This window comes from Erythrolamprus reginae, chromosome 2 (genome assembly GCF_031021105.1).
Source record: "Erythrolamprus reginae isolate rEryReg1 chromosome 2, rEryReg1.hap1, whole genome shotgun sequence".
Taxonomy (NCBI): Eukaryota; Metazoa; Chordata; class Lepidosauria; order Squamata; family Dipsadidae; genus Erythrolamprus; species Erythrolamprus reginae.
Window position 1 is genome coordinate 98123538 of NC_091951.1, and position 22226 is coordinate 98145763.

General features: G+C 37.7%; 1 protein-coding gene across 10 annotated transcripts in view; it reads right to left on the reverse strand.

Annotated features, from left to right (window-relative positions):
- DAG1 (dystroglycan 1) overlaps window positions 1–22226 on the reverse strand; it is a 79417-nt gene that overhangs the window by 34303 nt on the left and 22888 nt on the right. For 5 of the 10 annotated variants that reach the window (XM_070738892.1, XM_070738894.1, XM_070738897.1 and 2 more), the window contains exon 2: window positions 3097–3492. In XM_070738892.1, the coding sequence (XP_070594993.1) occupies window positions 3097–3375 (279 nt within the window). In that variant the 5' untranslated portion in view covers window positions 3376–3492. Of the gene's footprint in view, window positions 1–3096; window positions 3493–10192; window positions 10211–13110; window positions 13192–22226 lie in introns of those variants that run through there. The other 5 variants (XM_070738895.1, XM_070738893.1, XM_070738896.1 and 2 more) reach the window with 3 other exon arrangements.

Here is a 22226-nt window from a genome sequence, read left to right on the forward strand (position 1 = left end):
GTTACCTTACAATTAAATAACAAATTCTCCTCAAAATATGGGATTTAATGCAAGCTAATCAACAAACTAATGTGCAGAAATTACTGAGCTATTTTTTATTTTCTTGCTTGCAAAGGGGAAGTAATAAATCCAACAATTTTTAAAATGTTAAGATATCACAAGGTTAAAAAACATTAAGCATATCCAGGAGTTCAAAGCAGCTGATAAAAGCTAATCCAACAAAGGTTCATATGGATGCCAAAAATTTACGCTAACCAATTAACTAAAGAAAATGGAAAGGTTATTCCTTGGAACTTAGAAGTCCGCTTCAAAAGACAAATTTGTTCCTTTTAGCATTAAAAAGGAATTCAATTTTATGCAATACTTGATGGGTAATAAATGTATTCTTTCACCTTGCCTCTATTATGCTGTACCGTTGTGCACAGCTTTGAACAAGAACTTTATTTTGTTTGAAACTTCAGCATAATGAAGCAAAGCTACAAAACTCTTACTACAGAAGATGACTGAGCTTTTTCTTGCCAAGCCTCTTAAGGCTGCGCAGATGCTTTTCAGGGAACACCAAGGGAGAGGGCTGGGAAGAGTCTTCACTCCTTACTCTAGCTTCTTTAAGGAGAATCACTTTGTTTTTGAATTAAATGTTGTATGCTCCCCAGAGTAATTTCTTGTGAAATGGTTGTTGTTGTTGTTGTTAGTTGCAAAGTCATGTACAAACCATCGCAACCCCATGGACAACATTCCTCCAGGCCTTCCTGTCCTCTACCCTTCCCCGAGTCCATTTAAATTCATTCTTACTGCTTCAGTGACTCCATCCAGCCACCTAATTCTCTGTTGTTCCCTTCTTCTTTTGCCCATTTTGTGAAATGGGCGGCCATACAAATATGCTAAATGAATATATAAAATCACAAGGTCATATTATTTCATTGAAGTGAATTAGGATGCCTTCATGGCCTGAATCATTTCACCAAAGCAGATCTGTCACTTCATAAGTATCTATTATGCAGTCTATGGATCCCACATGTTTGAGTTCAGAGGCCTTCCAGTTTTAAAATTCCATGAATGCAGCAAGTTATAGATTTTATTCCTTTTGAGAAGTGGGTTACCTAGAAATCAGGATGATATGCAAAGTTTCTTATCTTTTCTTATAATATGCTCTCATCTTACACTGAAATTCAGTCAATTCTACAACGAAGCCTCTGAAGGTATTCAAAATTAATACATGTCCCACTTGCCTGTAATTCATTCCATCCAGAAACTACTAAGATTCTTAGAGCATAAATGTAAACAGCTTAAAAAGGAAAAAGGAAAATCATTTCTTCACATCTTGGAAATCACTTACGGTAAGTTGCAAGCATATTCTTGCCTGCTAATGGCAATTATCAGTGCTACCTGCAACTAAAAGCTTTAAGCTGTAGGATAATGCCCACTGGTTTTTCTGTGAAAGGCATGGACATTGCTGGCCAAATAAAAGGGTTGAAATATTTTTACTGGTTGATCAAAATCTAAGGTACAGAAATACAAAGAAAATGGAAATGAGAAAAAAATGGAGGAAAGGGGGGAAGAGAAACAGTAGAATAAGGTAAAATCTGAATTTTTACATAACACATACTAGCCATTTCAAAAACAACAAATTATCTAATCAGCAAAACCCAAAATCAAAGTTTAATTTTTAAAAGAAGCACAAGATACAAAGTCTAAAAGAGGAAAACAAAGGAAAACAAAATTAATTGGGTTCTTTTTTTAAAATCAAAGTCAATTTAGCTAACTCCATCAACTTTTGCAGCCATTCGTCCATTGTGGGGGATAAAACTGTCCTTCCATTTTTGTGCCTAAAGTATTCTTGCTGCCACTAACATTTATAACATAAAAACTGCTGGCCAAATAAAAGGACAACTCAACAACGTCCACGCACAAATTGAAAATGAAGTTCCAATAACTGTATTTCAAAATTTTGAGATACAAAACAATAAAAGTTGAGTGAGTGAAATCTTTTGCTAACAATTTTTGTTGAGGCATAATAAGAGGTTGAGTAGGATGGCAAGAAGCATTTGCACAGTACAATAAAATAAGCATCACTTCTGAATGTTCTAAGTGTAATAATTGTATAGCCAGATATGTTTTATATTTTTAGTAAACTTTCAAGTTGACAAATTCATGTTTTGTATATAAGCCTCACAATCCTAATGCAAACAGTCACTCTAAAAAGGACTCTTATTTTTATTACCAGAATAATGAGTAGCTCTTTGTTGGGGGGAGGGGGGGCGATACAGCGAAAGAGGAAAAAGGGCAAGAAAGAGATGAAATGTCAGAGTGGGAACTACTTTAGTTATTTATTATAGTCTGGGAAGCCATTTGTATCTCATAAATGATTCCAAGTTTATCTTTCTATAAAGGTGACCTTTCAGTATGGGTGCAAATTAACTTTTTGTCTGACAGTCCAGAAAGAAAATAAAAGAAACCCAGGTAGGTCAGTTATGCCAGCATTTTTTCCCACTAGAAGAAAAGTCAATCATTACCATCAAAGCAATTCTCTCACTGGAGAATTATACAATAAAGTTGTGCCTGACAAGCTGCCTCACTTTTGCCAGGCACAAATATGTAACTTTAGATAATTCTCCTCAATCACTTAATGAATATATAATGTTTTTGATTCCTTTGTTTAATTGCGTTCTCTTTATCTACTTTTAAGACTAGACACTAAAAAGAATAGACCACATTTTAGATCACGCTTATGCAAAAATATTTAAAATTCAAAAAGGCTTGCAAACTTTTAAGTACTACTGTACATGAACCTGCTGAGTAAGGGTCATCTGTAGATATGTGATACAGAATCATCAGTAGGCTGATGATCTTCAGTTGCACATCACTTCCTTGGACTGGTTGACCCAAACCCTACTAAAGACCTGGGTGTTTTCCTACATATTTGGATTATAGGTGAAGTGAGCTCTTCTTCTGGTAATAGTTATTAGTTTCTTATTGGGAGTGGGGCAAGGCATATCTTTTGTTCTGTTTGCTTGCTTTTATCCAGAATCATTTGTATGAGATAGGAGACTACATAAGGGTTATAAATAAATCAAATCAATACATTTAAATTCTCACCTGGATAATTTCTCCATTGGAAGCTATAAGTTCTGTAGGGATGGTGACTCTGAAAGTGCGGCCTACTACAGCAGAGCTATCTGGAATCCCCACCACTGCTGGTGCACTCTCACGAAGGTCCGAAAGCACCAAATGCATGGAGGCTTCTAACTGATGTTCCCAGTCCCGTACAACTTCTGAGGTTTCACTGGGCCAATGGCACTTAGCTGAAGTAATCACTGTCAGAACCAGCAAAGTCCTCCCCAATACTGGGGGTAGTTGTGCAAATCCAGGATTCATTTTAATTATATGCACCACTGATATTAGCCACGAAATAAGGCTCAGAGCCAACAATCTATATAAAGTTGCTAAATCCAAAGGTCTTCACACCAGATTCATTGTTGTCAGTCTTGATGCCTGAAAAAAGAACATACACAAGGGTGATCAGAAAGTGAAGAAAAAAAAAATTCCCCTCTTCTTCCATGTATCTCTTTTACTCTGAAATCAATTAAATCTTCACACCCCATTTAACTGTAAGCCCAGTGGAATCCTCATGCCCTATTATAATATGTCACTGTAAACCCAGTGAAATCATCGTGCCCTATTCTAAAAAAAATCACTGTAAACCCAGTAGAATCATCTTGCCCTACTCTATTATTATCCAGTTGAATCTTCTTGCCCTAAATATTATTATATTTATTTCCTTTTTCTTTTCTTTTCTTCTTCTCTTCTTTTTAATTTTTTAATTTTTTTATTTACTTACTAAAAGGATTTGTTATTCATTGGGCTAATTGGGACATTTAGAATAAATTATTTGGATTTTTCTCCCCTTTTGAATTGATATATGTTAGATCCCTATAATAGTTAGATAAAATTTAAGACTTAGTTGTTATGATTGGGAATTCTGGTTTCTTTCTTTTCTTTTTTAAAGGCCGATTACAATAAAAGTAATGGTAAGAAATATATACGAAATTGAGATTAAGGATATATTGAGAAGATTGAAGCATGACGGCCTAAATGATCAGATGTAATAAGAAAAGAAGCAGCTAAAAGAAGTTGTATTAGTTAATAGCTTTTTAAATGCATATAAGAAATTTGAATAATTATCTTTTATCCAGATGTTAAAAGTACAGGAGGTAGCACTGGATGGATTATGAATACCCAATTTTCAAATTTTTATTATTGTATTGTATTTTAAGATTGTTGATATATTGTATTGCGTATGTGATTGGAATGGAAAAAAACTATTTTCCTGAAAGAAAAAAAAAGAAAGTGAAGAAAATTCATTAAATTTAATTAGTACATGAAATCTTTCAAAAATTGAACCTAAGCTAAGGTTGTTGCTTTTCAAATTTTACAGCTGTACTTCAACAAAGATGGATGCCGCCCAACGTAGGACTGAACAGATCTTTCCTACCTGTACTTTCTTTTCTTTTTTTTTTTTTTGCAAATCTTTTTATTGTTTTATAGATACATATATCACAATTTGTTTATACAGTTTACAGGTCTTATCCAACTTTTTTACCGGTTACAGTTGTTATATGGATAATAATAACTTAATACTATGCAATGCAAAACAGGGTAAAAACATTCAAATGGTATTTTCATTTTTTTTTTTTTAAGGTTTGTACTGCTATTTTGTATAAGGTTATACAAATCTTTTCCTTTGAATCCACTCGTGCCAATTGTTCCACATGCTTTCAGATTCGTTGATTCTGTTTCCCTTAAGTAGGTTTGTCAATTTATCCATTTCTGCACATGTATATATTTTTTCTATTATTAAATTTATATTGGGGGTCTGTTTGTTCTTCCATGTTTGCGCAATTGCAATTCTTGTAGCTGTATTTATGTGAGTCACTAAAAAAAGGGTTTGTTTCGAGTAAGATTTTTTCCAAATTCCGAGTAGCATCCCCTCCGGTGAGTACTCTATTTCCTCCTTCGTGATTTCCTTTAACCATTTGTAAATTGTTTCCCAAATTTTTTGGATTTTAGGGCAGGACCACCACATATGGAAGAAAGTTCCTTTTTCTTTATTGCATTTCCAACATACATTTTGTAGTGCTGGGTAAATTTTGGCAAGTCTTGCCGGTGGTAGATACCACCTGTAAAATAGTTTGTAATAGTTTTCTTTATAGGCTGATGATAGGGTGATTTTGGTTATTGTATTCCATGTTTTCTCCCATTCTGCTATATGGATTTTTCTTTGTAGGTTTTTCTCCCAGGCTACCATTGGATTTTTAATCATCTCTTTTTCTTTCTCGTGTTCTAATAAAATCTGGTATAGTTTAGTTATCTGTTTTTCAGCGTTTCCTGTTAAGATCTTGTCTAGAGTTTGGGTGGAATTTGCTATACCTGGTATTTGTTTATCCTTATTATATCTTGATTTTATTTGCATATATGTCCACTCGTCCATCCTATAATTTTGTATTTCCAATTCTTGTTTAGTTTTAATTTCTCCATTTGGATGTAAAATATCTTTATATTTTATGGTCTTGGTAGGGTCTATTAAATTCGGATATACTATGGCTTCCATGGTAGATAGCCATCTAGGAATTTTGTTGTAAAATTTTCTTTTAGTCTCATACCAGGTTTTAAGGAGAGATTTTCTTATCATGTGTTTGTTAAAGACAGTTTGTTTTTGTTTATCGTCTTTCCATAAATAGGCATGCCACCCCAACTGTAGATCATGGCCCTCAAGTACCAGTATTCTTTTATTAGTAAGATTAATCCACTCCTTTAGCCATGTTAGGCACGCTGCAGTGTAATACTGTTTCAGATCGGGGAGTCCTAATCCTCCTCTGTTTTTGGTGTCTTGGAGGTATCTGAATTGAATTCTGGGTTTTTTGTTTTGCCAAATAAATTTTGAAAAAGTTTTATTAATCTCTTTAAAAAAAATTTGTTCGATATTAATAGGGGCAGTTTGGAAAAGGTAGAGGAATTTGGGTAAGATGTCCATTTTAATCACCTGTACTTTCTTATTGAATTTGTAACCTGCTCTTAAAAGAACTTTCAGAGATTTTTATTTACATTTTAATCAGGATCATGCCACCTTAGTTTTTAGTAATTTCAGTTTTAGAAGTTCCCAATATATTTACTGTTTTCTCCCTCCATGAATAATTTTAATTAATCACAATAATCTGAATAAAAGAAAATATGAATCGAGGAGTTATCATGGAATCAAATGACCTTTCAAGAAAACAAAAGTGCACTTGTGCAAGAATTTTACATTTTAGTTATCAGACTAAAAGATCATTTGTAGTGAATGATACAATTATTCCCACTATTTTGAGCTTTTTCCACACTACACTTTCAAACCATCAATTCATAACTTGGACAGACTTTCTATATGACCTTTTTTCCTTTGGGGACAAAGTTCTATGTAAGACAGTCTGTAATCCTTAACCCACTATATCATATTGCAAAAATACATATGTTTATTTTGACAAATATGTATACAGCAAGATCCCTCTGAAAATCTTCCTATTTCAGACTTCCTATTTCAATTATTACAAAGATCTGCCTACATCCACACATAATGAACTTTTCCACACAAGGCGTGATAGCAATACTCCTTCTGAAACACCAGCCCTCAAATTCCTACTCTGCACTACCAGTCATAAACTACAACAAAACCATAAATCACTGTTAAGTAACCTCTGGCAGGGAAGTGTTCTAAAACTGGCTATCCTCCCACGTTCCTTTGGTACTGCAATAACTCCAAATAAGTATGGGTTTTTAAAATATATGTGGTAAATAAGAGTTAGTAGAAAGCTACATTTCATTATATACAAAAAATCATGTAAAATATAATGTTCAGAACAATTCACATATGTAAATTATAAATTAGACTAATATTTGCATTGACAAGTCATTAAAAACCCAAATTTTCATCAATAAACTATTTCTTGGAAGTTTCTGGCTCATATTCAGTTTTCAGCTAATTTTTATTCCAAAATCTTTTTCATAACCATTTATCAGGTGAGGTATCTACATCCAATACTTCTGCATTTGATTCCTCTTTCCTCATTCTTTGTTTTGTCTTTACAGTTGCCTGTGTTAAATTTCATTCTGTTTTCTCAATTAAATGCTATTCTTATCTTTTAGACCAGGGGTCTGCAAACTGCGGCTTTGGAGCCGCATGTGGCTCTTTCATCCCTCTGCTTCGGCTCCCTGTCGCTCAAGATACGCATCACAACCACCAATGTGCGACACCCACCAGAACACGAGCTTTATTGACCTTTTCAACCCATCTTTTTTTTTGGCAGTTCAAAATATTTTTGTTGCATACAGAAATAAAAATGTATGTTTTCTGTAGCAGTTCATTGATTTCATAAATGCAACACACTAGAGTCGTGATGGTGAACGAGTGGCACACTGGTTATTCCATTAATAAGGGCGGGCACTGACCAACTGATTTCCGGCCTTTGGAAAGGCAGTTTTGTCCTCCGGATGCTTCAGGGAAGCTTCTCTGAAGCCCAGAGGCAAAAATTCCCCCAAGAGACAAATCCAAATCCAAAGTTTGGGAAAACACAATTCCGGTTTGCCTATTTGGCCATTTTTTTCCCACCTACCAGCAGTAGTGGGTTCATACTGGTGTGGTCCAGAAAGCTGCACCAGTTTGAACCCACTGAACCCACACCCTTTTGGCATGCGACCCAAAAAAAGTTCACCATCATTGAACTAGAGTTTTCCTATACATAGCATAAGGATTTTTTTTAAAAAAAATGATATATGCAGCGTTATCTTCATTTTACATGTCAAAAGGGTTTTGTGGCGCCTGGTGTTTTCTTTTCTGTAGGAAACTGGTCCAAATGGCTCTTTGAGTGTTTAAGGTTGCTGATCTCTGTTTTTTAGACCAGTTTTTCCCAATCTTGGCAACTTGAAGATATTTGGACTTCAACTCCCAGAATTCTCCAGCCAGCATTCGCTGGCTGGGGAATTCTGGGAGTTGAAGTCCAAATATCTTCAAGTTGCCAAAGTTGGGAAACACTGTTTTAGGCAATTAGCTATGTTACCCAGTGTTGTATTATCTACAGACTTGGCAACTATCCTTTCTGCCACCTCATTGTCATTCAGGTCCTAAACCTTGTGGCACCTCAATCAATAAACTTGAAAAGGAACAACTGAAGTGTACTTGGTCCTTTCTCCTGTGTTTAACAGAGTCACCATTAATTCAAATGTCACCAACATCCACATCTACAAGCAACTGGTCATCTACAGATATGATTTCTCCATCCTTTTTCACTTGAGTAATTACTGAAAATATTGAAGAACAATAGATTTGGGCGTTAACCCTTCAAGGTAATACAGAAAAGAGGCACAACAAGAAGTGCCACTTCTATCTTTATTGTGAGATTACATTAACAGCCCTTGCAAGACTGAAAATATTTCTCTCTTCCTTTTCTTTTGTTCTCCAGAAAACTAGAGAGGGTCCCTTCCTATGCCTCCTCCTTCTGTGGGCTGAGATGTCTTTTACAATGCCAGTTTTTCAGCCTACAACTCCCCCTCCTATCTTTCAAGGTTATTCTCACATACCATTACACCAAAACTGATACCAAATTTGATACTCCCCTATTTCAGGAACCACCAATAAGCAACTTTGGAGTATGATTCCTGAGCTAGCTATAATAATCACTTAAATATATGCCATCTAGTTCACACTTAACTACTAGTTTACCAACTTGTCATACAGTATTTATAGGGAGTAGCTGCACTCAGAAATACTCTCATTACCTACAGAGGATTGCCTATATGCTGTACATTTTGCTGTGTAGGCCAGTGATGGTGAAACTGTTTTGGTCTGTGTGCCCAAAAAGGCATGCCCACACCCACTCCCTCACCCCATGCATATACATACACACCCTGAACTACCCCTACACATGCACACAACCCCCTAGCCCCGTCCATGTGCATAGGCCTCACTGAAGCCTGGGACAGTAAAAAAAAATGGGCAAACAAGCAAACCAGAAGTTCAGAAAAATGGACTTTCGGTTTGCCCATTGTGCTGTTTTTCGCACTGAGTATCCTTTTTGGTCTGCTGCACAGATGAAAGAAAAGGGTTGAAATCCAGTAAGTACTAGGTTGCATACTGCACTCCTCACTTTCAACAACACCCGCACCCCAAGCGGAAAAGTTGTTTTACATCTTAGCAAGTGGAAAGCTAATCTTCAAATCAGGACTTTCCTTTAGAATTATTTTATCAGCCTATTTTTCTAATATATTATTCTTTCATTTGATATTTTCTTAAGATTCATATCCCATCAGCCAAGGCTTTTCAGCTGACAGGCTTGAGAAGAAGAGCCTTCTCTGCCATGACTCCTGCCCTCTGGAACATCTTACTACTGGAATGAGATTGGCTTCCAGCCTCCTGACATTTCAAAAGAGCCTGAAGACCTAGCTATGCCAGATGGTTTGGCGACCTGATGGAGAAGCTCCATACTGGAGTTGATTGATTAATTAAAACCTAATCCTACCTTCCCACCCCTTGTGTGTCTGGTTCCCACATTTTCCATCTGGTTTTAATGGTTTGTAATTGTCTACGATTATATCTACTGGGTGCCATGAGTGTCAATTTTAATCTCTTTTCTGTTTTAATATTTAAGGTTGTAAGCCACCCAGAGTCATTGGGTACAAGATGGGCCACAAATAAATTTTCTAAATAAAATAAAATAAAATAATTATTTTTATTATTTTATAAATAAGGAGCTGTGATGTTCCTTCGATACACCAGGGTGATTCTACACAAAAATATGTAACCCTTCCCTGGTGCAGAGCTGAAGGGATTGGATACTGTAGCCTAGAGGATAATTCTCTGCCTTACAAGGCAAAGGTTGCAGGTTCAAGTCCCAGTAGGTATGGCTAGCTGATGAGGCCAAAATAAGGCCGAAATAGATCTATCCTAGTCTCCCTTAATTTTCCAATTCAGCAAAAAAACATGTGACATATATATATAGTCTTCTAGTAGGAATTTATGGCAGAGTACAATGTGCTCTGCCCTCCAATTTCTCTCAAGAACCCAAAGTTCAGTCACTTAATTTTTCAAAGCTGATGAAATTTGGTTCACCTCAATTTTAATTAACAAGTCCAATTTAGTATTGGGGAAATTAAAGTTACTTACATTTTACTATTTGCCACCACTCCAGCTTTTATTGCATGAATCTTATTGTCTTTCAGTACAGGCGAATATATTTTCTAATAAATCCAAACCATGTTTTAAACAGTTTTGCAAGAAATCAAATTTTCTTTAACTATCATTAGGATGCAATTTCATGGTAGACAGATTTAAATATAATGGTTACACTCAATGAATTTTAACTTTGCTGTGCAATTTCTACTATTCCATGATTTTTTTCTATTACTCATAATATTTTATTATACTTTACACTTACTATTGATAGGTTGGGGGGGGGGGTTGTATGTTTATCATTTTTAATATTGTTATCCACTCAAACCTATGTAGTTGAGGTGACAGTGCTATAAATGTACCAATAAATATTGCCAAAAATATCCCTGAAGGACTTGGTTTCTGTCTAGGAACACTGCTTATATTAAATTAAGGTTTCTGCTCACATCTAGCTTCAACTAGTTCAGATTGCTCTGTAGTTGTTGCACCTCAGTCCCAGGCTCTTGTGAAAATTGGAAGTGCTCCTTCGCTAGCTTAGAATCAGCCATGAAGAGATACTTTGTCTTCCTGAGAGAGAAAAGCAAAATGGATCTGGCCCATTTTCTTTTTAAAAGTCCATTTGATTGAGAAAAAACCAAAAATCTTCTATTTTGTTGATTAGATTTCCATTTTGGGGGGCTTTGATAACCTCTGCTCTATTTAAACTGATAGGATGGATTTGACTGACATATTGTATGAAGTTTAAGGTTTAAGGTTTTTGCAATAACTCTTTCCTGCCTGAATCCCTTATGATAACATTTCTCCGCATTCACTCTTGTAACACAAAATGCTGTACTGTAGCTACATGTGTATACAGTGTAAAAATGAGAAGGAGAAAGCAAATTTGGGAGGGGGGGAGGTATTCTTCTAATGTTCATAGAGTGAATGTCCGAATGAAGAGGTCTGCAGCCGGCACCTAAAGGATAATGGTAGATTCCTTTTAGATTTTAGGGGGAAATGCTTAGAAAATGTATAGAAAAGGCACAAAAGATTGTACTGCAGTGCTAGATACATGCAATAGACTTCCCCTGATGACCCTGATATCAGCAATTATCTTTAACAGCAAAGGCAATCCATCAAATATCCTAATCCCAAATTGTTCAGGACTTTATATATGTCAAACCTTGAACCCTGTTCAGTAATAAATTATCAGTGTAGAGGTTTCAATAGAGATCTAGTAAACATACAGTAATACCTCATGATACGAACTTAATTGGTGCAAGGAGGAGGTTCGTAAGACGAAAGGTTCGTAAGACGAAACATTGTTTCCCATAGGAAACAATGTAAAGTCAATTAATCCGTGCAACCAAAAAAACCCCCCGCAAAAAAACAGCTTTCGGCGACTGCTGGGAAGCCGCGTGGCTGTTTTAAAAGGTGACAGCCGGCCTAGGGGGCTTCCCAGCACCCCCCTGAACCCGGGTTCGGGGGGTGCTGGGAAGCCTCCCAGGCCGGCTGCGACCTTTTAAAACAGCCGCGCCGCTTCCCAGCTGTCTCCTGAAGCCGAACGCCAAAGCCAAACTTCCGCGTTTGGCTTCGGGAGACAGCTGGGAAGCGGCACGGCTGTTTTAAAAGGTGACAGCCGGGCTGGGGGGCTTCCCAGCAACCTCCCGAACCCGGGGTTCAGAAAAATTTTGCCTCTTCTTACGAACTTTGTTCGAGTTACGAACCGGCGTTCGGGAGGCTTCTGGGAAGCCCCGCCGCCCGGCTGTCACCTTTTAAAACAGCCGCGCCGCTTCCCAGCAGTCTCCGAACACTGGTTCGTAACTCGAAAAAAGTTCGTAAGAAGAGGCAAAATTTTTCTGAACCCCGGGTTCGTATCACGAGTTGTTCGTAAGACGAGGGGTTCGTATCTTGAGGTACCACTGTATTAGAAAAATGCCTGCAGCATTTTACACTAGTTGAAGGTTTGGAACTTGAGTAAGGGTAGCCTCATAGAGCTCAATGCAGTACGTGTAATCCTCAATTTAGGAGCACAGTTGGGATTGGAAACTTGAGCAAAGTGGGTTGTTAAGTGAGATGCCCACATGACTGCTTTGCTCAATGACCATAATTCTGGCATTCCTGATTGCAGCAGTCAAGTGATCTCCTAGGTTACTAACCAGACAAAGCAAAAGAGCTGCCTGCAAAATTCTGCTCTCCTCTGTGCATGGAAGGAAACTATTCTGGTGGGCTTCAGAAATAGATTTTCGGGATATGAGCTCACTTTCTCCACTCTGTCAGAAGTTTGCCTCCCTTCTCTGTCCAGAAGGGAACTGCTCTGGTGGGATGCAGGGACAGAATTCAGATTATTTTGGGGGAAAATAAGAAGCTTTCAACCAACTCTCAGAGAGGGGATGGGGAGAGAGCTCTCAGTAGGCATCAGAGCTTGTAACCTTCCCTACTGCCTTCCCTATTGACTTTCTGTGAAGATGCCAGGAAAGATTGCAAATAGAGATTACATGGATTGTGGGATGTTTGGCAACTAGTCATGTGATTATGTGACTGGGGTACAGCATGATGGCTGGAAGTGCTTTACCTGTTCTGAAACCCATTGTAACTTCAAATGGTCATTAAATGATCAGACAGAAGCATATATATAAGGTGACCTGGACATGAACAACCAAACTCAGACTGGTTATGAAGAGCTCTCCTGGTCACAAAACAATCTAAACATCCGGATGAGCAGAGGTCCATCAAATGTCATACTTGCTCCTTCTGAGAATGCATCCAAGCAGACTCCCTGTTCTCGTATTTGCTGGTCTTGTCAGGATTCAATCTAAGTTTATTGGCCCTCAACTATCCCATCACTGCATATAGACATTAATTCAGAATATGAATAACTTATTTTGATCATGGTATTATAGAGAAATTGAACTATGTATTGTGATACTCGCCCTCAAAATTTTGTTGATCCCCAATTTGCAGTTGTGCAGGCACTGTTACTTCATCAAAGGCTTTGTTCAAATGTGAAGAGGCTACAGAAAAGAGCCAAAGGGGAGACAGAAATCTTTTAAAATGCAGATGCATACAATTTCCTAGAATCAATAAAGGGAGGAAGTGTTGTGGGAGATTTGCTATCTGGGTAAGTGTGATGCAAATTTCTACAACAAAATTACTTTAGATACTTCGTTTGATGTCTCCGTATAATAGATGAAAAGCCTAAGCCTATAGGGGATCTAGTTACTGTCCACTCTCTAGGCATGAAGGGAAGAAGGATAAATACTTAAATTTCTATTTGACAACTGAAAAGGGGAAAGTGTAATACAATGATGCCTGATAGATCAAAGCCTGAGAATAAAAACTAAACCATGCTGCATAGGAACAAGAGAAATTGCTGTCTTGTCTCACCCATCCCTCACCTTTATTTCTTTTATAAGGGACATGCCTAGAACCGGTAACACCCATTAATTCAAGTTAATTAGAGCTACTACATGATCACAGAGATTTTATTTTTTACAAAAAAATCCCCCAAACACTCTGCTTAGAAGAAAACTCACTTGGTGGCCCGGAGAAGTCTTGGTGCAACCTCCATCATATAAACACAAAATTAAATGCTGCTTAAAGCTGGGGGGAGAGGGAGAGAAGAGGCTTCTGGTCATTGAAATTTAAAGGGGGAAAGTCTGTACTTGTGCAATATTTCTTTGTATTATATTTTATACCAACATAGACATTAAATGGACTATATTTCAAAGGTATTCGCTTTCACTAATTTCAGAGGCATTCATGCACTTAGCCCATATTGTGTATCTTTATTATCCATAATGAATTGTGAGGCAGGCATTTTGTTTTCATAAAATTGTTTACTGACTTACTTGAAGAATAGATTATAAATCCTATGTAACTGATACACTTAATTTTTCCCATTCAGCATAATAGGTAGGATTGTATTACCAAAACCCTTACACCAAAACAACAACACCCGACTCCCCAAACTAGCTATAGCATACCAGCAATTTCATCATGGAATATTATCTTCCAATTAAACCTCATATGTGGTTCTTGTGTTTTGCACATGACCTGAAATTCGGCAGAGAGTTTTAGAAAGTACTACTGTATAGAATCAAATGGGCATCTTAACTTTTCAAGTTATTTCCTGTCCATTTCCTATGTTCTATATAAAATCATCCACAGTCACTAGAAGTCAGGTGGCATATAAATTTAATAAATAATTAAAATAACATTAAAAATCAGTACTGGACTTTCTTACCAAATTGGCTAGCATGCTAGGTTGAGGGAGAGGAAACCTGAAGTGCCTGGTTATTCTTTTTTGAAATATAATTTCCTTGAAAGTCCAACACAGGCATGCTTGGTGGTCTTCCAAATCAATGGAATTTAATACATTTTACAATTAACTTTTACAATTCATACTTGCTTTCAAATACTCTGGAAAGTACAAAAAGAATTGACATTTGGAAGCTGTTCCTCCTTCTACATGTATTAATCCTCCATCATCTCAACTAACCTCTTGAGGAAAGATCCTCATTCTCAAACACTCTTTTCTTATAGGCGTCAGACCTGCACATGTTTTTCTTTATTAACTGCTAGTAGATATTCCAACATAAATATTACATTTAAGAAATTAACATACCAATGAAGACATAAATAGATGGAGAAAACTGATTAATGATGTTTTCTTAACCTTTCTCATCTAACATTTTAGATATAGCTCTTGACTACGTTTATTTCATATTTCAGCTGCCCTAGATCTCTCTCCTCCCCCATGCCTTGAGATAGTTTAGTTATCCTTCCCTAGTCTATAACGAGCTTAAATACCATACCCAAACACTATTTTAGGCAACAAGATTTATTTCTACATTATTGTGAGCAGCTCCAAGTCCTCGGAGAGGGGCGGAATACAAATCTAATCAATTATTATTATTACTATTACTATTATTATTATTATGTAATTGAAGTTATACAGTATTGCATTAGGCAAAGTCTTCTAAATGTGGTTTATTCAGACATAAGATTATAATTTTCCCAATTCCACTATCTCAGAATTCGTTATCCCATATTCCATCCTATTTAGGAAAATCCCTGTGGCAAAGCAAAGGGAATGGAGATTAGCATGGAAACAATTCGGACAGCAGAGTGATTGCAGAAGACTTTTATGATAGATTTTTAAAATACACTATGCTACTCTGAGGTGATGGAATGAGAACTATTACATTATTTATCTCAGTATGGGGTCAATACAGGACACAGTGATGAGAGTATCAAAATGCTTCTTCACTTACAGGAAGCTATCAATTGATAACCTTGAGCATTTATATAACCTACCTTAAAGAATTGCCAGAACTGTAATACCCCTTAAGAATAACTTCTAAGATGTTTTAAATTCAAATGTTTTAAAATGCTTAGATTTTGCTGAGTATCACATATGCGGCTGCTAATTACTTTGCTAAATCAAAACAATTTTCATCACGATAACCATTCAGAGTTTGATAGCACGTATCCTAAATCTTCTTGAAGCTGACAAAGAAATGTAATGATTACATTGTCTGCCCCAATATCTGTTGTACAAAGTCCATTAATTAGCAATAGAAAATAATTTGTCCTTTGATTTAGTACCAAAATTGAAATTCTTTATTTTATTAGCATTCCTCAGACTTCCCTTTCACTGATTGTTATCTCCTTTAAATATATAATCAGTTTTGTCCTAACAAAATGTATGCTTCCCCCTGAAAAATGTACTCCAAAGCTTTTGATCTAGAAACATCCAATAAGCTTAATGTAGTAATAACTTGGCAAAACATAAAGGACAGAATGAATGTTGTTATTTTCAATGTGCTGAATATTTGCTTCACTGCTAAATTCCATTACTCCTCCACTCCCTAAAAGAACTTTTCCCATAACCTACTTCCCCTATCAGCTCCTTTTTGCTTTTCAGTAAACATACCATCTAGATGCAAATTAAGACGTCTATTGGGTATAGAACATGAAAGATTCCATAATGTTCTTCTATCTCCTTATTTTCCTCAGGTATTCTTTAATCAGTAGTAATCACTTCAAGACCACATTTAGGTTATAATAAGGTAGTGAACAACTGGACCTTGAAAGCTGAATCCAGAACAAAATCTACCTGCACTGAATTGCATAATAAAGTTACTATATAAGAATCTGTGTCAGAGAAAACAGATACATAAAGCTGTTGCACAAATTATATGAGAGATTTAAAGAAATAAACCATTCTCTATTAAATGTGTTGCGACTGATAAGCACATCTGCCTGTCCCTACCTGGTGCCTACATTCCATGCATTCCCCAGAAATGTCTCCTGTGATTGTTGATAAGGAGTCTTTTTTTTTCTCCTCAAAGGAAAGACTACTAACAAAAATGAAAAACTGTTTTATATAAAAACATATTTTTACAAGACTGGAACTAATATAGCACAGTGGCTAGACCATGCTATGAACTGGGAAATCCCAGTTCTTACCGGATATGCCCTTTTTCCGAGAATCGAAGGAAGAGTCCAGGATGTGTTATTTTAGCTCTATAACTATATGGACTGGATTGAATTTTCTGAGGATCCACCTCCCTGATGTCATCCTTAGTCGACAACAAATCTGAAGGGAATGGTGCAAGCTCCCAGCAGAACTCATAAACCATGGCCAGACAAATTCTGAGAAGCCTGCAGTAACACAAAACACCAAATCCCGCTGGGTCTGGATTCTTCCTTTAATCCTTGGAAAAAGGGCATATCAGGTAAGAACCAATGCACTTTCCCCCTCACATTAAAAGAAGAGTCTAGGATGGGACATACCAAAGGTAAGCCCTACATGGCATCGGACCAGAATACCTCCGGGACCGCCTTCTGCCGCACGAATCCCAGTGGTCAATTAGGTCCCACAGAGTTGGCCTTCTCCGGGTCCCGTCAACTAAACAACGTCGTCTGGTGGGCCCCAGGGGAAGAGCCTCTGTGGCGGCCCCGACCCTCTGGAATCAACTCCCCCCAGAGATCAGAACTGCCCCCACCTTCCTTGTCTTTCGCAAACTACTTAAGACCCATCTATATTCCCAGGCATGGGGGAATTGAGACATCTCCCCCAAGCTTTTTATAGTTTTACGTATGGAATGCGTGTGTTGCATTGGTTTTTAAATGATGGGTTTTTAGATGCTTTTTTAAATATTAGATTTGTTTACATTGTCACACTGTTTTATTATTGTTGTGAGCCGCCCCGAGTCTTAGGAGAGGGACGGCATACAAATCTAACAAATTATTATTATTATTATTATATTATTATTATTATTATTATTATTATTATTATTATTATTATTAAGGAATCCAGTAGGGTGGGCAAATACGTAATCCCGGCTCCTCGACTCTTCATGCACCTGCTGCATCACTTGCTGGCAGAACGCCGGCATCAGCAGACGCAAATGAGTCTAAGTGGTAGTGACAGATGAAGGGACTCCCAGCAAATTTCCTTAACAGTGGCCTGCATAGCCCAGACAGCAGTAGTAGCTACAATCCTGGTCGTGTGCACTGTCACACCTTGAGGCACAGGAACAGGCTGCGACTGATACTGCAACCAGCTGTCTCGGCGTGCTGGGAGAAAGGCCCTTAGTGAGACCTCCCTTCAGGAAATCTAGGATATACTTAACTGCCACTCCTCCCCCCAAGGGCTCAATTGGCATTCACCGCACCAGACAAAAAAGGTCCTCATAAATTTGCATGATGGAAGGCTGCCTGGTCACCTGCATCATCTGGATGACTTTGATGGAAAAACATTCCCGGACTAGGAGACACTGCTCAACCTCCAGGGGGCTAACAGGAACCACTGGCGGTTTGGATGGTGAACAGGACCTTGGCTGAGGGAGACTCAATCCAGAGGGATTCTCCAGGGCGAGGCAACTGACAGGTTGACCAGATCGGCAAACCACGGGCACCTGGGCCAGTGGAGAGCAACCAACAGCAACTCCATTCATCCCTGAAGCAACTTCTGGACCACGACCAGAATAAGGGGCGGAACCTAAAGGAGACCCCTGGGCTATAGACACCGAAGGGCATCGCTCCATCTGTTCCCAGAGATGGGAACCGATAAAAATAACTGGGAAGGTGAGCATTGTCCAGGGAGGCAAATAGGTCCACCAGAGAGCTGCTGAACCTCCGGGGCAGGTCCTTGAACAGTTGGGGCGCCAGCCTCCATTCAGATTGGTCCACTTGGGCTTGTCGCAGCTGAGCTTAATGGCAAAGCGACACCTGTAAAGCGGCTGAGAAATCACCTGAAGGCTACAACTCTCAACTGGTGGCAATCGGATGAAGTGACCAGGAACATTCAGCTGTAATAATTCCTCTGAAGGAATTGGGATGACAAATGACGCAGTGTCACTCAACTACACCCTCCCTTGCCAGGCAAATGAACTCCAAAAAAAATCGAGCAGGGCATGATGTTAGCAGCCCTGCTCCCAAGTCTCCCAAAAACTAGCCACCCAAATAACAAAATAGCCTGCATAGTCACCCTAAGGCAGCGTGAAACAGGCACTCACTGTGATTAGCGATTCCTGCAGGGAAACAAACGTTGTCATTCCAAGGAAAGGAAAAAAGGAAGAAATCCAACCAAAAAATTCAGAGAAAGTCTAGGTTGGATGCAAATACAAGCAATAGAACAATCCAAAGCTCACAGGAACTAAAGGAAAGTGTCCTTGAGCTGAGGACTGAATTGAACGACTGAGGATGATGTCATCAGGGAGGCGAATCCACAGAAAATTCAATCCACTTCATAGAGCTATGGGGCTAGAGTAACCCATCCCGGAGTCTTCCTTTGATGTGAGGGAAAACATTGTTTATTTTTTTTTATCATGTTAGAGACACTACATGTTTATGGGTCCATGAGAAGTTTTAAATGTTGTTCAACGTGAGCTAAAAACAAATGGATTTTACTATAGAAAGCATTCAACAATATTGAATTTTTACTTTAGTCGGCAATATTCCTTGTTTGTGTGTTTTATGGCTTTAAAATATTGTTATGTTTGTATACCACAGACACATTTTGTGAGGTGAGCAGCTATATAAATAAACAAAATGAAAGTGCAAGATCTTCACTACATGCTTCAGAAGCATAACAAATCTTCATGAATAGTCTTGTTTTATTTCTATACAGACCATAAGCTCTATAAATTTTAAAGATTGATAGATGTGCTATATCAAGTCCCATCAATTTTAGTGAAACATTTACAGCCATAACATCTGAGGTAGGTATATGCATAAAATGAGCAATGCACTTTATTCTAGCAGGCAGTGGCTCAACTGAAGCACCATGTTTGGCCAAAGAAAATGAAGAGAAGAACAAGTGGGCAAAGCTAGTGCACCTCATCTCTTCCCAACCCCCCACAACTGTGTATTAGCCGACTGGCTGATCTTTACATCACATTTGACTCCCCTGTCTCCATTTATCTGTTGCCAAGAATGCCACTTGGCTCAACCACTTCCCCCCTCCCCACTGTCCATGTACTACTTTCTCCATTGCTGCCACTTAGCATCCAACCAACCTCTCTTTCTTATTTATTTATTTATTGTTTGTTTGTTTGACTTCTATGCTGCCCAATCACAAAGGACTCAGGGCGGCTCACAACATAATAACAATACAAAAAGATACAGCAATAAAAAAGAAGTCGAATATAAGTTCTAAAAAACTAAAAACCAATCAAATCTTAAGCATGCACACCATTCATAAAACAAAATTTGGCCATGAAAGATGGACAATTCATGGCCCCCAGGCCTGCCTGCAAAACCAGGTCTTTGTGACCTTGCGAAAGGCCAGTAGGGTGGGAGCAGTACGGACATTGGGGGATAGTGGGTTCCATAAAGCTGGGCAGACACAAAGAAGGCCCTCCCCCACGGTCCCACCAACCTATCCTCCTTCTCCAACTCAGAATTACAGAATTAGGGCTGAAAGGGACCTTGGTGGTGTTCTAATCCTAAAATGCTTACTGAAGCGCACAACATCGACAGAGTCACTGCCCCTGAGAATTTCTTGACCATTTCGAGACTGAAAGTGAGGCTTCTCTCAACTGTATAGTGGCAAGAGATGAAACTTGGGTTTATCACCATACTCCAGAGAGCAAACATCAATCAGTGCAGTGGCGCCATACTCATTCTCCTTCAGCACCAAAATTCAAAACTCAGCAATCAGCGAGAAAAATCTCGGGCATCCATCGAAGCAGTGTTCATGCCCTTAGCATTCAGGTAGTGTATTACAGCACGCACTTCACACTTGGAGGGAAATGGAATGGGGACGCTCATCTTCAACCTTCACGATAATGGCAGTCAATGATCTACTGACTACTGGCACTGCTTGTTCTCTTACACTGGCTTCCTGCTACACGATAGTAATACCAACTTCCCCCGTGAATATGCCCCAGAAGAGCTATGTGCCTTGTAAGCTTACTTTCCGGATAATCCTCGTAGTACAGGTCTCCTGAGAGAGCAGGGGGTTGGATTAGATGACTTCCCAGATAGCTTCCAACTCTGTTACTGTTACTGTCTTCTCTGCACTCTTTCTAGTTCTTTCTCTGCACTTCTTTCCTATGCATTCAAATGTACACAGATCACCTACCTGATTTATGCATGGGACTATCCACAGTGAGTTTTCATATGGCCTTTGGAAGAAATATACTTTGGAAGTTGGGACAGCCAGCAACCTCATATATGCTCCAAATAAACCAGCAACCATTTTATTCACATCAAGTCTCCATTTTAATAAATATGAGACAGCATCCCTGTAGTCAACTCTTAATTACACCAGTATTTAAATAATAATCTCATACAAACATATCCATATGCTAAACTCTTTACTAAGTATATTAGCTAGCCAGTTATATGTCCATAAACTCTAAATAAATTCTCACATTATAGTGTACTTCTAACATCAAGTAGTTTTCCTTTTTTGGAAGAATATGCTCACCATTAGGAAGAACAACTAATTCAGATACTATGAATAGACCTACAATATTTATGTGAAGAAAAGCAATCCTTTCCCCAGGAAGTACAAAGTGAAAAATAATAATCTAATTTACTGTATTTTCAGTGAATCAAAGATGACTCTTATGGTACATTATTTGGAGAAGCAATTTAGGATAGTTTTCAAGTAAAATTGTACTTTCTGGCTTTAAAGCAAGAACATTCTTAATTACAAGCAGAAATGGACCACACCACATGTAAAAATGCAAAATTATATTACATATTTAGGGGTGAGGTGGAAAAGGCATGTGTGGTTCACTACCAATGATATCCTTCTTATCATACTCATCCTGTATGTAATTAATACACAATGCAAAAAATACATCTTATTAATTTAGCAGATATGACTTTCTGAACATAATAACAATAGCACTTAGACTTCTATACTGCTTTACAGTGCTTTACAGCCCCCTCTAAGTAGTTTACAGAGTCAGCATATTGCCCCCAACATTAACAGATCTTTATTTTACCCACCTTGGAAGGATAGAAGGCTGTGTTAACCTTGATTATGTTATAAACTAATATTTCCAGAATTTGGAAATATGCCTTTAGTTTTCTTTACATGTATATTTGAATAAACAGATAATCAATTTCAACTTCAAGCCTCATATTATGGAATACAAATTTATTTACCATGTAGAATGATCTACAATGATAAGAGAAAAGGTTTCAAAGAACATGCTACTTGCTAGAAACTTAAAAATGAAATGAAAGGGTCAGCTGAGACCGTTATTCAAAAACAAAGTAGGGTAACATAATCTGTAACAAACTATATGTTTTAATTTTATTCAGCCCCACAAGCTTATGTACTCTAATACACTATCTAGTTAATAGATTCTACCCTAGTTTTCTAGCCTTTTAATCCTCTGAACTGGTTGTACAACCTAATGCATGCTTATTCCAGTTACAATCTATGTGTCTATAAAAGAAACAATATATTCAAAACAAATATTAAATTAACATACTGTAATAAAATACTACAGTGCATGACTTCCACTATGCTAATCTTTTTAGAACTAAATAGCTTTCAAGACTCTTCATTTCCAAA